General features: G+C 46.7%; 1 protein-coding gene and 1 long non-coding RNA gene across 2 annotated transcripts in view; one reads left to right on the forward strand and one right to left on the reverse strand.

Annotated features, from left to right (window-relative positions):
- Window positions 1–1,677, reverse strand: part of LOC141554473 (uncharacterized) — a 31,356-nt gene extending 29,679 nt beyond the window's left edge. The window contains exon 1 of the long non-coding RNA XR_012485877.1: window positions 1,477–1,677. This is a non-coding gene — a long non-coding RNA (uncharacterized LOC141554473). The remainder of the gene's footprint in view (window positions 1–1,476) is intronic.
- The window catches only part of SLC12A4 (solute carrier family 12 member 4), a 54,727-nt gene continuing 42,485 nt past the window's right edge, over window positions 1,153–13,394 (forward strand). Inside the window, exon 1 of the mRNA XM_074286385.1 lies at window positions 1,153–1,331. Coding sequence (XP_074142486.1) covers window positions 1,208–1,331 — 124 coding nt within the window. The 5' untranslated portion in view covers window positions 1,153–1,207. The remainder of the gene's footprint in view (window positions 1,332–13,394) is intronic.

Raw genomic sequence — 13,394 nt, forward strand, 5'->3', positions numbered from 1 at the left:
TACGCATTCAACATTTATGTACCTAGAGCGATAGTAGAATAATATTCACTCCATTTAGGGAGTTTACAATGTATAGATAACTTTAATACAAGTCCATGTTAAATGCCAAATGAGTGGTATAGACTTCCAGAATAAGGAAGACTTCATGAAGGAGGGGGTATCTGAGCTAGACCTTGAAGGAGGGTCTCAGTGGGAGTTGGAGAGCAAAGAGACCAAAGGAGGAGGCCTTGCCAGAGAGGATAAAGCAGCTTTCTGGGTCTACTGCCTTCCTAATCAGTAGTGACCTTCTTACCTCTCACCTTCGGTGAATTTTTGTTTTCTAGTGTAGAGGGGCACAGCAGACTGAGGGCTGGAGTCTTCAAGAACTGAATTCAGATTCCATCTAGGACCCGTATTAGCTGTGTCACTAAGAAAGGCAGTTAGTATTTTTGCTCTAGGGGGAAATCCCTGCCTCCAGGGGATGGATACATGCCCCGCCTACGGGTTTCCAGGAGCATTTTTAGTGAGGAAGGAACAATGGAAGCCCCAAAGCAAGCCTGGTCCATCCCTGATAGCCACTAAAGGAGCAGCTAGGGAAAACATGGTCTCCTCTGCTGAGATGTGCAGATTACGGGGTCCTCTATCTCTATCTATATCCATGTCAGTATCCGTATCTGTGTCTGTATCTCTATCTACATCTAGATAGCAGCGACTTCGTATCCGCCAAACGCCGAAAGCACCGAAGTCACGGTCAGGAAGGGACTAAGTGGAAGGGCAAGATTTGCATCCAGGTCCCGGATTCAAACCCAATTTTCTCTCCAATGCCCCACGCAACAAGGACCCAAGTACAGAAGCTACCCCGGGCCCGGCTCCACCCCGGACATTGCCAGCACGGAGCCCAGCGCGGAAGGGGGGCTCGGACCTCGGGCAGGCGCCCCTTCAGCCCCAGTCCAGCGCAGCCCCTCCAGGAGCGCAGTGGGAGGGCGCCCCGAGCCCGGGGTCCGATGGCCTGGGCTCCTCCTCCTCCCCCACCCCCCGCCCCTTCCGCCCCCTCCTCGGCCGCTCCTCCGCTCCCCCTCCCCTCCGCCCCCCTGGGCGGTCCCGGGCCGGGCCGGGGGGCGGGCGGAGGAAGTGAGCGCACGGGGGAGGAATGCGGGAGGGAAGCGGGGCCGGGGCGGGGCGCGCGGGGCCGTGGGGAGCCGGCGCCGGGGCCGGGGCCGCCGCGGGGATGCCGCACTTCACCGTGGTGCCCGTGGAGGGGCCGCGCCGGGGCGACTACGACAACTTAGAGGGACTGAGCTGGGTGGACTACCGCGAGCTTGGGGACCCCGAGGACTCCGTGGGCTCGGACGGTGAGAGCGCGATCCCGGCCCCCTCCCCAGCCCCCTGACCCTTGCTTCCACGCGCGCCCACACGTGAACCCCACACTGACCCACGCCGGCGCCCCTAGGCGTGTGCACTCGCATAAAGACGCTCGGCCCGTCCCCACTCACCCACCCGCCGAGGGCTTGTAAACTTGCCCACGTAGACCCGCCCGGGCGCAGTCCATAGGCACACACTTTTACATCCCCGTCCACGCTGTCGCGGAGGAGTCCCACTTCCAGCTCATTCCACTTCTCGGACCCACGCACACACTCAGACACGCATGGACACTAATCATCCAGACACCCTCGCGGAAGCTCGCGCGCCTCTGCTTCTGCTCCCACTAGCGGATCTCCTTATCCGCGGACGCGCGGCCACCCGGGGGGGGGGGGGGGGGAGCCGGGACGAGCCGGGGCGTGGGCTGCAGACGTGGCGCAGGGCCGGGCCGGGCCGAGCTGGCCTGAAAAGTCCCGCCGTGAAGTTGGCCGGTGCCGCGGGGCTGAAGTTTCAACCTCGCTGCTTAAGCCCGGAAGGTTCCGGAGCTTCTGGCTAGATGGTTTGTCTGCTGAGACCATCTCCCCTTCCCCATGCCTGCCCTCGGGCACCCCTTCCCCAGCCTTCCGCTTCCCCTCCTAAACTTCCAAAACTTCCCGTTCCCTGTCCTCAGGGCTGGCCGTGTGGCGGAGACTCCGGGGAACTTCTCGGACCGGCCACCCCTCTTTTCTTCCCCTCCCCCAGCTTTGGGTGTGAATTCTGAGCCCCCGGGTTAACCTTACCTGCCAGTCTAGCTGTTTGTGTGTTCCTAAAGCGGGAGGAGTGAGGCCGGCACGGCCAGATGACCTTCCCAGTATGGAGCACCCCTTCCTTCTGAAACTCTCCTGATCTAAGGATAGATTTCCAGCTTATTTGGGGATTGTCTCGTCCACGGATTTCTTACAAGACATCTGTGAATTTAATTTAGAAAAAACAAACAAACATAAACCACATTTGCTAACTTTTTACAATATAATTGGTTTCCTATTTTATTTAATGTATTTGAAAACATTCTGAGAAGGGGTCCATAGTCTTCGCAAGACTGACAAGTGTCTATGATAAAAAAAATTTAAGAAGTCCAGATCTATATTACCCCTCTTCCCTCATCTTATAGAGATAGGAAAGTAGAAAACTCAGATCCAGAGAAGTTCAATCAATCAAGCATATATTAAACACTTTCCATGTGCCAGCTACTGAATGATTCACCCAGTCACGGAGAGTAACTGACAGCGTCAGTATTCAAATATAGAGCCTTTGACTTCAGAGCCTGTGCTAATATCACTGGGCTAGGCGCTCCCAGTTTCTGGCCACTTCATTTTCTGGCCCCCTTTCCTGTCCTGAATGTGGAGATTTCTCAACAGTCAGACCTGAGTCAGACCAGAGATTTCCCCTTCTCTCCTCTCCCCCTTCAGTATCACTTTGTTTACCCAACGAGACTAATCTTCCCAAAATACTACTTTCATCTGGTAATTGAGTTGTTCCTTTGCTCTTAAGTCTCCAATGACTTTCTATTTAGTCAGTTCGAAGTTGAAAGAGCTCTGGGCAAGGGGACAGGAGAAGGTCTAAACTCAAGTCCTACCTCAGACACTTACTAGCTGTTTGGCCTTCAGCAAGTCACTTGATTTCTGCCTCGGTTTTCTCATCTGTAAAATGTAGATATTAATAATCTATCTCATAGAAGTGTTGGGAGGAGAGAGCGGGCGAGATTTTGTAAAGTGCTTAGCACAGTACTTGACACATAGTAGATACTATATATGTGCTAGCTATTATTATAACAAGCATTTTTTAACCTTACACTTTCAGGTACTAAGTGCTTGGTGTACAAAAGAAATGAAATATAGCTTACATTTCCATAGCACTTTAATTTTTACAAGTAAAACATTTTCCCCCAAAGATTCTGTGAGCTAGATAATGTCAATGTTTGTTATCACCATTTTACAGGTGAAAAAGCTGAAACCCAGAGATTTTGACTTGCTGGTAGTTATATGGAGATTAAATGTCAGGTCAAACTTGAACACAGGTATTCTGTCCACCCAATAATCTGGCATTCTGGCTGGCCCAGACCTACATTTAAAATTTACTTCACTAGATGAATCTTTCTCCTCTATCTATGTCTCTGTGTCTCTCCAATTCCTTTACCTCTCCCTCTTCCTTCCTACCCCACCTTGCTGCCCTCTAGAAACATAGGCCATCCCCATTTCTTCAGTTTCACTCATGCTCATCTTCCTCTTCTCTGGGAATGATTCCCCCCTCTTCTCTGCCCATCTGAATTCTATTTTCCCTCAAGGTCTGGCTCAAATCCCACTTCCTCTGTGAAGACTTCCCTTTTCTAAACTCCAGTGGCATTGGAGAAAGGGAATGGGAACAAGTATTTAAGTGCCTTCTCTGTGGAATGTACTCTTGTTTTTTTTACAAATATCATCTCATTTAATCCTTATAACAATCTGGGAGGTAAATGTTATTATCCCTATTTTACAGATGAGGAAACTGAGATAATCCATCCAGGGATATATAGTAACTAAGGGTCTGAGGCCACTTGAACTTGGTTTTCCTGGAATCAGGAAGTGTTCTGTCCACTGTGTTGCCTTATTGCCTCATCATTGGCTGTCTGTACCCCAAACTTGGCTTAGATCATATACAGGTTTTGTTTTTTCTCCTATCCAGACAGGTCTTTAAGATCTCCCCAACTTTTACGTGCCCTAAGGGCAGGGATCTTTGAATTATCCCTTCCCAAATGATGTCTAGCATAATGTCTTGTGTGTGGTAGTCATAAATATAAATTTCTTGATTGGCGAAGTGTGTGCATATGAATGCATGTTTATAGAGTCATATACATGTGAGAGGGAAAAGTTAACGATCTTAGGGAAGGATGAATAAATATTGTGATAGAGCAAGGGTCATCCCTCCCCAACTACTCTGTTTTCTATTGTTACTTACAGACTCAACTTGTATCTCCACCTCTTCCTTCCCTGTATCTTCCGGTGTGGCCCCAGCACATACACATACATGCATGCACACACACATGGGCACTCCTATATCATGTATGCTTTTATCCTCATATACACTTTAAAACATAGGACTTTCATTTAGGATCTGTGTATCACATACTATCTCAGAATGCCCCACTATAACTGGGATGGAGAAAGACATTCTCCCCCTCTCAAAATGCAAATATATCTTAATGGGATGGACATTAGAAGTCACTATCAGCATCTTCATTTTTCAGGTGAGGAAAATGAATTTCAGAGAGAGAGATTTAATGTTTTACTTAGATTATAGCAGAGTTGCAGTTTAAATCTCGGTCCCTTGACTCTAAGTATAGTGCCTTAGTTGTCATTGACACTGTAATATAGATGAGTATCTAAGACTTTGCCTTGTGCTGGATTGCAGAGGGGTGACAGAGGTAAAGAAGGTCTGCAGTAAGTTTCTGGGTATGGGACACAGGCCACAGGGTGGTGAGTAGTAACTCACTTATTAACTGTTCCTTTGTTTATGCGCCCTTTGCCACATTGTCCATGTGTATACTGTATACACACATACACATACGTTGTCCAGCTCCCCTTTCAGCCTTCGTTGATCCTGTTTCACAGAGGAGGAGCAGAGGAACGATTCCAATCCCCGAGGTCTCAGGTTGGTCCACATCTCTCAGAGCCCACCAAAGGGAGAAAGTGGGGCTGGCAGTACCTCCAACCTCTGGGGCACATGCATGGGTCTTTGGGGAGTGGCAGGACCTCTGCATCCCTCGCAGACATAGGGGGCAATCCCTTGTGAATGGGTTAGGGAGCTGCCCTCCCGCTGTGCTGTCTGGACATCAGAATGTGGCTCTGGCTGGTTGGCCCTGAGCCCATCCTTCCCTTGGATTACCTGGGCCCAGAATCACCCCAGCGGGCCTTTGTGGCTCTCTGGTGCGTTAGTTGGCAGACTTGCTCCTGGGGTCTCCTCCCCCAGCCTCTCCTGAGGACCCCCTCTTCCATCGAGATGACCATGCTGTGTCCTCTCTGTGTCCTGAGCGATATGAATGGACATATGTGTCGCCGAGGCGTCTGGCAGCCTGAGTTAGAGACTTGTTGGTAACTCGCCTGGTTTGGTTCCAAGGACATTAAGCCATGGAAACTGAGGTCATAGGATATACTGTCTGGGGCCACCTGGGCCAACAAGGCTCAGGGGGCTGCCCTGCATCGAGGGCCCTTCCTCAGCTCCTTGTTTGCCCCACCACACACACGCTCACATTTTGTCTAGGGCCGGTAGGCCCCAAGTCTGAGAGGCAGGAACAATCTGTCCCTCATTCCTTTGTCGCTGAGGAAAGGACATTTATTCTGGTCACGTCTGCTGTGTGTGTGACACGGGGAGAGCGGCCCTGCCCTGCTGCCCAGGCTTAGCCAGGGAAGGACCTAGTGGTCCAGCAGGTAGTGCCTGGGACGTGGGGCTCTCTGGCTTGGGGCCCGCCGTCGAGGGCCGGTAAACTGAGCTGCAGGAGGTTTAGAGGTGACCAGAAATCTGGGAGATTCTCAGTGGGAGCCCCGGCTTTGCTGAGCCGACCTGCCCTTCTGCCTGGTCGCCGAGCCCACACCATGACCGCCTCCTGCCTGGCCAGGAAAATGTGGTCTCGAAGCTGATCCCTCACACCCACCCTTCGCTGAGCCCAGATTAAAACCCTCGGCAGCCTGATTGGCCGGGGAGAAGCCAGCCAGGCATGACACCCCCCTCCAACCTTCCCAGGAGCCTGGAGTCTGGAGCCAGGCCCCACACACTTGGGGAACACCTGGCAGCTGGCTCAATGGGGGACATCCAGGGCCCTCTTCGTGGTGAGTAGCTTTTAGCAGCCCCCACACCCCAAATTGTCCTCCATCAGTGGCTGGAAGGAGCCCCAAAGTGAGCTGACCGGGGGCTAGGGAGGGGAGCCATTGATAGCTAATGTTGGGTCTCCTTTCTGCCAGTCCCCCTGCCCCACGTCCCCTTGTTAGTGTTCACCCCTTCTCTGTCTCCTCCCCCCGGGTCTTCCCTGCTGGACCCTCCTTGTTGTTCCCCCGACCTGATGTCTGTTTCCTCCCAGGGCTTTAGCTTCTGCCTCTTAACCCCTCTTTGTCCCAAGTCTTTAAAAACTCCAAGGATTTATTTGTTTGTTTCTCTGACCTCTCTCTGCTTTTCGGCCCTTGTGTTATGGTTAAAGACATGGTTAAAGGTTTTCTGACATGGTACTTGGGAGTCCCAGCCTTGGGGGTCACCTCTTCAGGCCCATCCCAGCTGCATGATTACTGCTATTTGATATCAAAAGCTGCTTTCTCCTCCCAGTGAGGGCCATCTCTGCACTGGCTGAAGGCTGCACAACTCAGGGGACATGGTGGGAAGTCATAGATGGATGGTATGGGGGGACCCTCCTCCTCTTACAGATGGACTAGACTGAGGCCTGGAGATGGGAATCATCAGTCCTGGGTCCCATAAGGCAAAACTAGAATTTGAAATCAGGACTTCTGCCTTTAAATTAAAAACTCCCATCATCATTGCATCCCAGATGCCCAGGGAGATTGCACAAGAGATTGAACTCTTATCTTGGTCCTATGCTCTCATGTACCTGGCTCACAGTAGAACTTGGCCCTCAGGGCCTTGAGTTCCTCAGATGTTAAAAGAAGGATCTGGTTTAAATGATCTTAAAGGTTCCTTCCTTCTCAGATATTCTGGGATTCTCTAGTTACTCATCCCTGCTCCTGGAATGGACTCCCTGAAATCTTCTTCCTAGGTGAAGTCTTTCCAGGTGCCCCTTAATGCCAGACTACCTTTCTCCTGCCCTGCATGTATTTTGTGGCACATAATTAGCATGTGGTCATCTCCCCTACTGGGATGGGGTTTCTTGGTACCAGGACCGGTTTTTTGGGCCTTTGTATCCCAGAGCTTAGTAGAGTGTACCTGACACGTAATAAGTGTTTAATAAAGGCTTCTTGACTGACTTGCCCCCTCTAAACCTCAGTGTTTCCTCCTGAAGAGCTGCACAAGTATGAGGATGGAAGGGGGGGGGGGCTAAATTATTCCATCACTTTAAACTGAGACAGTTGAAGAGGCTTTTTTTTTTTTTTTTTTTTTTTTTTGCCAAGCGGGCTGTGTCCCTGATGGGAGAACTGAGTGCGTGCCCTTTTCCTGCCCACCAGTCCTCCCACAGGGTGGTTGGTGTGCCGGCTATGGGAAGGGCTTGGCGGTCTGTGTCTTAGGCAGCAGTCAGTGGTACAGACATGTTGGGACCTGCTGCAACATTTTTTAAATTGCTGAGAGCTGAGAAGAAAGCCAGGTTCTCCAGGACTCCATATACAACTTGAAAATGGGGCTCGGGTTAGTCTTGTAATAATCCAAATTCTGCCCCCCCCCGGTCTCTTATCCCAGTCATAGCCCAGTCCCCCTAAATCAGAGGTTCTTCACTCTAGGTAATTTGTAATCTTTGGGGAAATTATTGACAGTTTTATTATTTACATATTATAATATATAATTATATATAACATATAAACATGTTTTATTTCTATATTATTTATTAAAATATTTTAAAAATGTTATATTTTCCCCAATTATATGTAATAACTTTTTTCACATTCATTTTTAATTTAATTTTTTATATAAAGCTTTTTATTTTCAAAACACATGCATAGTTTTTTCATCATTCATCCTTGCAAAACCTTGTGTTCCAAATTTATCATAAGTCCTTTGGAATTGTTTTGGGCCATTGTATTAATGAAAATAGTTAAGTTGATCATTATATGATACTGCTGTATCATATACAATCATATTCAATATTCCCATGTTCTGCTCACTTCATTTTGCATCAATTTATGTGAGACTTCCCAGGTTTTTCTGAAACCATCATTTTCTATAGCAAAATAGTATTCCATTACAATCATATATCAGAACTCATTCATCCATTCCCCAACGAGTGGGCCATTGTCTCAATTTCCAATTCCTTGCCACTGTGCGTGTGCATGTATGTGTGCACACAGCCATAAAGCTGCTATATTTTTGGGGTAGATAGGTCCTTTTTCCTTGATCTCTTTGGGATACAGTGCTATTGCTGGGTCAGAGGATAAACATAGTTTTATAGTCCTTTGGGATTAGTTCCAAATTGTTCTCCAGAATGGTTAGATCAGCTCACAATTTCACCAACAGTGCATTAGTGTCCAATTTTTCTACATCTTCTCCAAGTTTGTTATTTTCCTTTTCTGTCACATTCACCAATATAATAGGTGTGAAGTAGTGCCACAGAATTGTTTTAAGTTGCATTTCTCTAATCAGTTTTTTTAGAGCGTTTAAAAAATATGAATATTGACAGTTTGATACTTCCTGTTTATATTTTTTGACCATATATCAGTTGGGGAATGACTCATTCTCATAAATATGACTCATTTCTCTATATGTTTGAGAAATGAGGCCATTATCACAGAAACTTGCTATAAAATCCCCCCCCCCTGCCAAGTTTCCTGCTTTTCTTCTAATCTTGGCTGCATTTAGTTTTGTTTGTGTAAAATTTTTTTTAATTTAACGTAGTCAAAATATCCATTGCATGCCATAATGCTCTAGATCTCATTTTGTCATAAATTCTTCCCTTATCTCTACATCTGACAGCCAAGATATTCCACGCTCCTCTAATTTGCTTATATCACTCTTTATGTCTAAATTATGTACCCGTTTTGACCCTGTCTTGTATGTGGGGTGAATGTTGGTCTATACCCTAGTTTCTGCCAAACTGGAAAGTTGGTATTTTTTTGCATGGGTATGTGGCGTAGATTCCACTCCCCCGTAGGGGGAGGCGAGGGAGATTCATCTTAATAGACTTGTATTGCAGAGAGGGACATTGTGGAGGGGAAGGAGGATCAGTGTTCTTTATACTTCATCATGGAGAAGTATACTTTATTAGCCCTTCAGTAGGGAAGGTTTTGGGAGTTTTTTTTACACCTGTCTGAGTTATGGATGTCCTTGAGCTACATATATATAGGGGAAACATAAAGGAAGTATCTTTTAAATAATTTAGGAAATTGGTACACTGTTAATGCAGGGTGAGGATGGAAAGGGAAGAGTAGGAAGCAAGATGGAATAATGGGTTCAAATCCAGCCTCTTGAGATTTTGTGGCTGTCATCCTGGGCAAGTCACATAACTTCTGCCTCAGTTTCCTCATCTGTAAAATGGGGATAATATTAACACTTGCCTCTCGGGTTTCTAGGATCAACCAAGGTAATATTTGTGAAGTGCTTTGCAAACCTTAAAATGATCTGTAATGTTAGCTATTATTATTTGCTTATCTTTTTGAAGACAGGAATGTCTTTTGTACATCCACGTACAAGAGAATACAAGAGCTCCCCTCTGCTGCCTAATCACTCGTCCCTGTTAGTCCTCAGCCAGGATCCAGGGATGGAAAACCTGATCCCAAGACCGGCTGATGGGGCAGGTCCAAGTGTGGTCACTGTCACACTTGGGAGCGGCCGAGAGTCAGCAGCCTCCTCTGTGTGGCTGGAGAAGGGAACTGCTTCCAAGGGATGTTGTCAGGTGTGTGGGGAGATTGCCCTGAACTGTGGGATCTTCTGTTGCCCTTAAAATCAGGGAATCAGGGGCAGCCAGATGGTGCAGTGGTTAGAGCACTGGCCCTGAGTTTGGGGGACCAGAGTTCAATGTGGCCCCAGACACTTAACACTTAGTACTGTGATTGCCTCGTTAAAATAAATAAATAAATAAATAAATAAATATATATATATAAATAAATAAATAAATAAATAGATAGATAGATAAATAAATAGATAAATAAATAAATAAAGTCAAGGGATCATAGATTTAGAACAGGAAGAAACCCTAGCAGCTTGCTAACTCTGACTCATTTTTACAGCCAGGGAAACAGTCAAGGAGCATTTACAGGAATTGTGGAAAGAATGAAATGGAATGAGTGAAAAGAAAACCAAAAACAATCCCTACCCTCAAGGAGTTTGCATTCTTGTGAGGGAAGGGGCAAAATGAGGATAATTAGGTATGTCCATGATATAGACAAAATATGTGAAGGGAATCTCAGAGGGAGATGGGCGCTGGGAAAGGCATTCTGTGCAGTGATTGAAGCTGTCTTTTTGAAAAAAATTAATAGCTTTTAATTTTTCAAAATACATAGTTTTCGACATTCATCCCTGTAAAACCTTGTGTTCCAAATTTTTCTCCCTCTCCACTCTTAGACAGCAAATAATCCAATATATTCATTATATATCCAATAATCCAGCAAATAATCCAACATGCACAGTTCTTCTAAACATATTTCCACATTTATCATTGGCCAGGCCCCACGAGGTAAGGTGATTGACCCAATGGAAAGAGCTGACAGTTGAGTGGAGGCCTTCTAACTCCAAATCTGGCCCTCTTTCCAGAAACCCCTTCCTCCATTGATCAGACGTCTGCAGAGTGTTAACATGTTGCATGGTACAGGGGTCCAGCTCACGGACTCGACTGTGAGATGTGGGTCAGCAGCTTGGGTCAGTGACCTTTCTGAGGGGAGGCCAACTCTTCTTTGCTTGGGCAGCTTTGTGTGGGCAGCTCTGTGGTACTATGTATGTACCCATCTGTGTGGGCAAAAAGAGTTCACATTTTCTACCTCCTAACCCTCCCCAAATCTCTAGAATGGTGAGGAAAAGGCAGAAAGGACACTGAAATCAAAATCTAAATTCTACTTGTCACCTAAGATGTCACACCCATCTCAGAATTATGTGTTTAAATATATAAAATATGGAGGATTACAAAGGGAACTAATTGTATTGAGATACAGTGATCAAAAACAAATATTTTTAAAAGTTCATAGACGTCTAGATAAAACCCCTGTCTAGTGTTTCTTACAGTGTGGAGACCCAGGAAAGAAAAGTGGATCCAGGGAGTGGGAGTAATTGGGTACTTCTCCATGGGGGCTGAAACCTTTCATCCATGGTATATGACACCATGTGTGGGTAATTTTAACCTTGAAAACAGAATTTATTCTGCGTTGGCGATAATATGAGCAAGGTTAATCTCCTTCTTCGTCTTCCTGTCCCCCAGATTGAAGCATTTCCTGGATGAGTTGGAGGAACAGGCCAGGGAGGCCCCAGTGCCAGCTGGAGATGCCCAGGCCCTTGCTTAGGGGAGAGAGACAGAGGCAGAGAGTGGGGAGGAGAAGAGAAAAAGAGGAGGGAAAAATAAGGGAGATAGGAGAAGAGGGAGAAAAAAAGGAGAGCGAGGGGGAGAGAAAAAGGAGGAGAAGGGGGAGGAAAAGAAAGAAAAGAGGAAGAGAGAAGGAAGAGAAGAAGGAGAAAGAGGAGGAGGAAGATGATGAGGAAAGGGGGAGGAAAAGAAAGAAAAGAGGAAGAGAGAAGGAAGAGAAGAAGGAGAAAGAGGAGGAGGAAGATGATAAGGAAATGGGGAGAAGAGAGAAAGAAAGGAGGAGGAGGGAAGAATAAGGGAAAGAGGAGAAGAGGGAGAAAGAAAGTAAGAGGAAAGGAGGAGAAGAGAAAGAAAATAGGAATAGGAAAGGAGAAAGAGGAGAGGAAAAAAAGAGGGGAAGGAAGAGAGGAGAGAAAGGAAGAGAGGAGAGGAGGGAGGAGAAGAGAAAGATGAGGAAAGGAAAAGAAAGGAGAGAAAAAGAGAAGGGGGGAGGAGAGACACAGAGAAGGAAAGAGAGAAATAATATAAATGAATGAGTATCTTGGTAGCCCTCATCAGACCCAAGGATGGATAGGCTTTCCCATCTCGGAGATCAAAGGATATAATGGAGAGGGTTTTTCATTTTGAATTGTGTTTAACCTCCTGAATAAAATGTCTGCACTTCAGTTTAATTATTGATTAGAATGGCCATTTAGAGCTCCCTCCTTATCTGCTTGCAGTCAGATGGCCAGCCAGATTGTGGGGCCCTTAGACATTCCTAGAAGCCCTCCGGCCATTTTTTCCCTGAGTGCATCTGATTGCTTTGCTTTCCAAGCTTTCTCAGTCAAGAACCAGGGTTTTTTAACCTGGGCTTTCTGGGTAGATTGCAGGGACTGAATGGAGGGGAAAAAAGTATTTTCACTAACTTTTGATTTCTGTTGAATTCAGTTTTTATGCTGTATTTGAAAATATTCAGGGAAGGGGTCCCTAGGTTTCCCCAGACTGCCAGAAGTGTTCATGATGGAAAAAAAGTTTCAGAACCATTGGCCTAATAATGAACCTGATCCTTCTTCTCATGTGGGGAATCCCCAAGTCTTTGGGGGTGGGGAGTCCTTCTATTCTGGGACTTGATGTGGAACACCTGGGCATCTCCAAATGTAGAGTCTGAATGGTGGCAGCTTTCTCTTCCCCCTGCCTCCCCCAAGGCCTACTGGATGGGGTGGGGCACCTCTCTCAGCAGTACCAGGGCCATGGTTTTTGGATCTTGCCCTCACTTGCCTTCATGTAGGTTGGGAGTATACTTAGCTAGCTTCTTCCCCCACACCCCCTAAAGACAAGGCTGTTCTTCATTCCAGTTTGTATTTCCTGTCTGGGCCAGTCATGTCTCGTTCCTCTATCCCACCCTCCACTATGTGTTTCTGCATGTTTATCCCCAGCTCTGAACTTTCTCTTTCTGATTTTGCCACCAAGATTGGGCCCCATGTCTGGGTGACCCCACCTGAGACAATGAAGCCATTACTGAAGACTTAGGGAAGGAAGACATAGAATAGGGTGGAAGGAGGTATAGACTGGCCTAATTGGGGTGCTAGAGGTAGAACCAGGCCTAGTTCTGAATGCCCCAAATCAGAGCCTTGAGCAGGATTCCAGATGTGTGATCAAGTAGATGTGGTTAGAAGGGGGAAGGCCTGGAAGCCATGGCTCCTGTCACCTCCAGAACTAAATAGAAAATCTTTTGTTCTTTAAAGGCACTCATAAAAAAAAAAAGAAAGAAAGAAAAGAAAAATAAAGCCATTCATAAAAAAGGAAGAAAAATAAATTTAAAAATAAATAAAATAAAGCCATTCATAATCTCTCACCTTTCCCACTTCCATAAACTCTGGGACTGGTAACACTTGATTAGCCTCTT

This window comes from Sminthopsis crassicaudata, chromosome 2, assembly GCF_048593235.1.
Source record: "Sminthopsis crassicaudata isolate SCR6 chromosome 2, ASM4859323v1, whole genome shotgun sequence".
Lineage (NCBI taxonomy): Eukaryota > Metazoa > Chordata > Mammalia > Dasyuromorphia > Dasyuridae > Sminthopsis > Sminthopsis crassicaudata.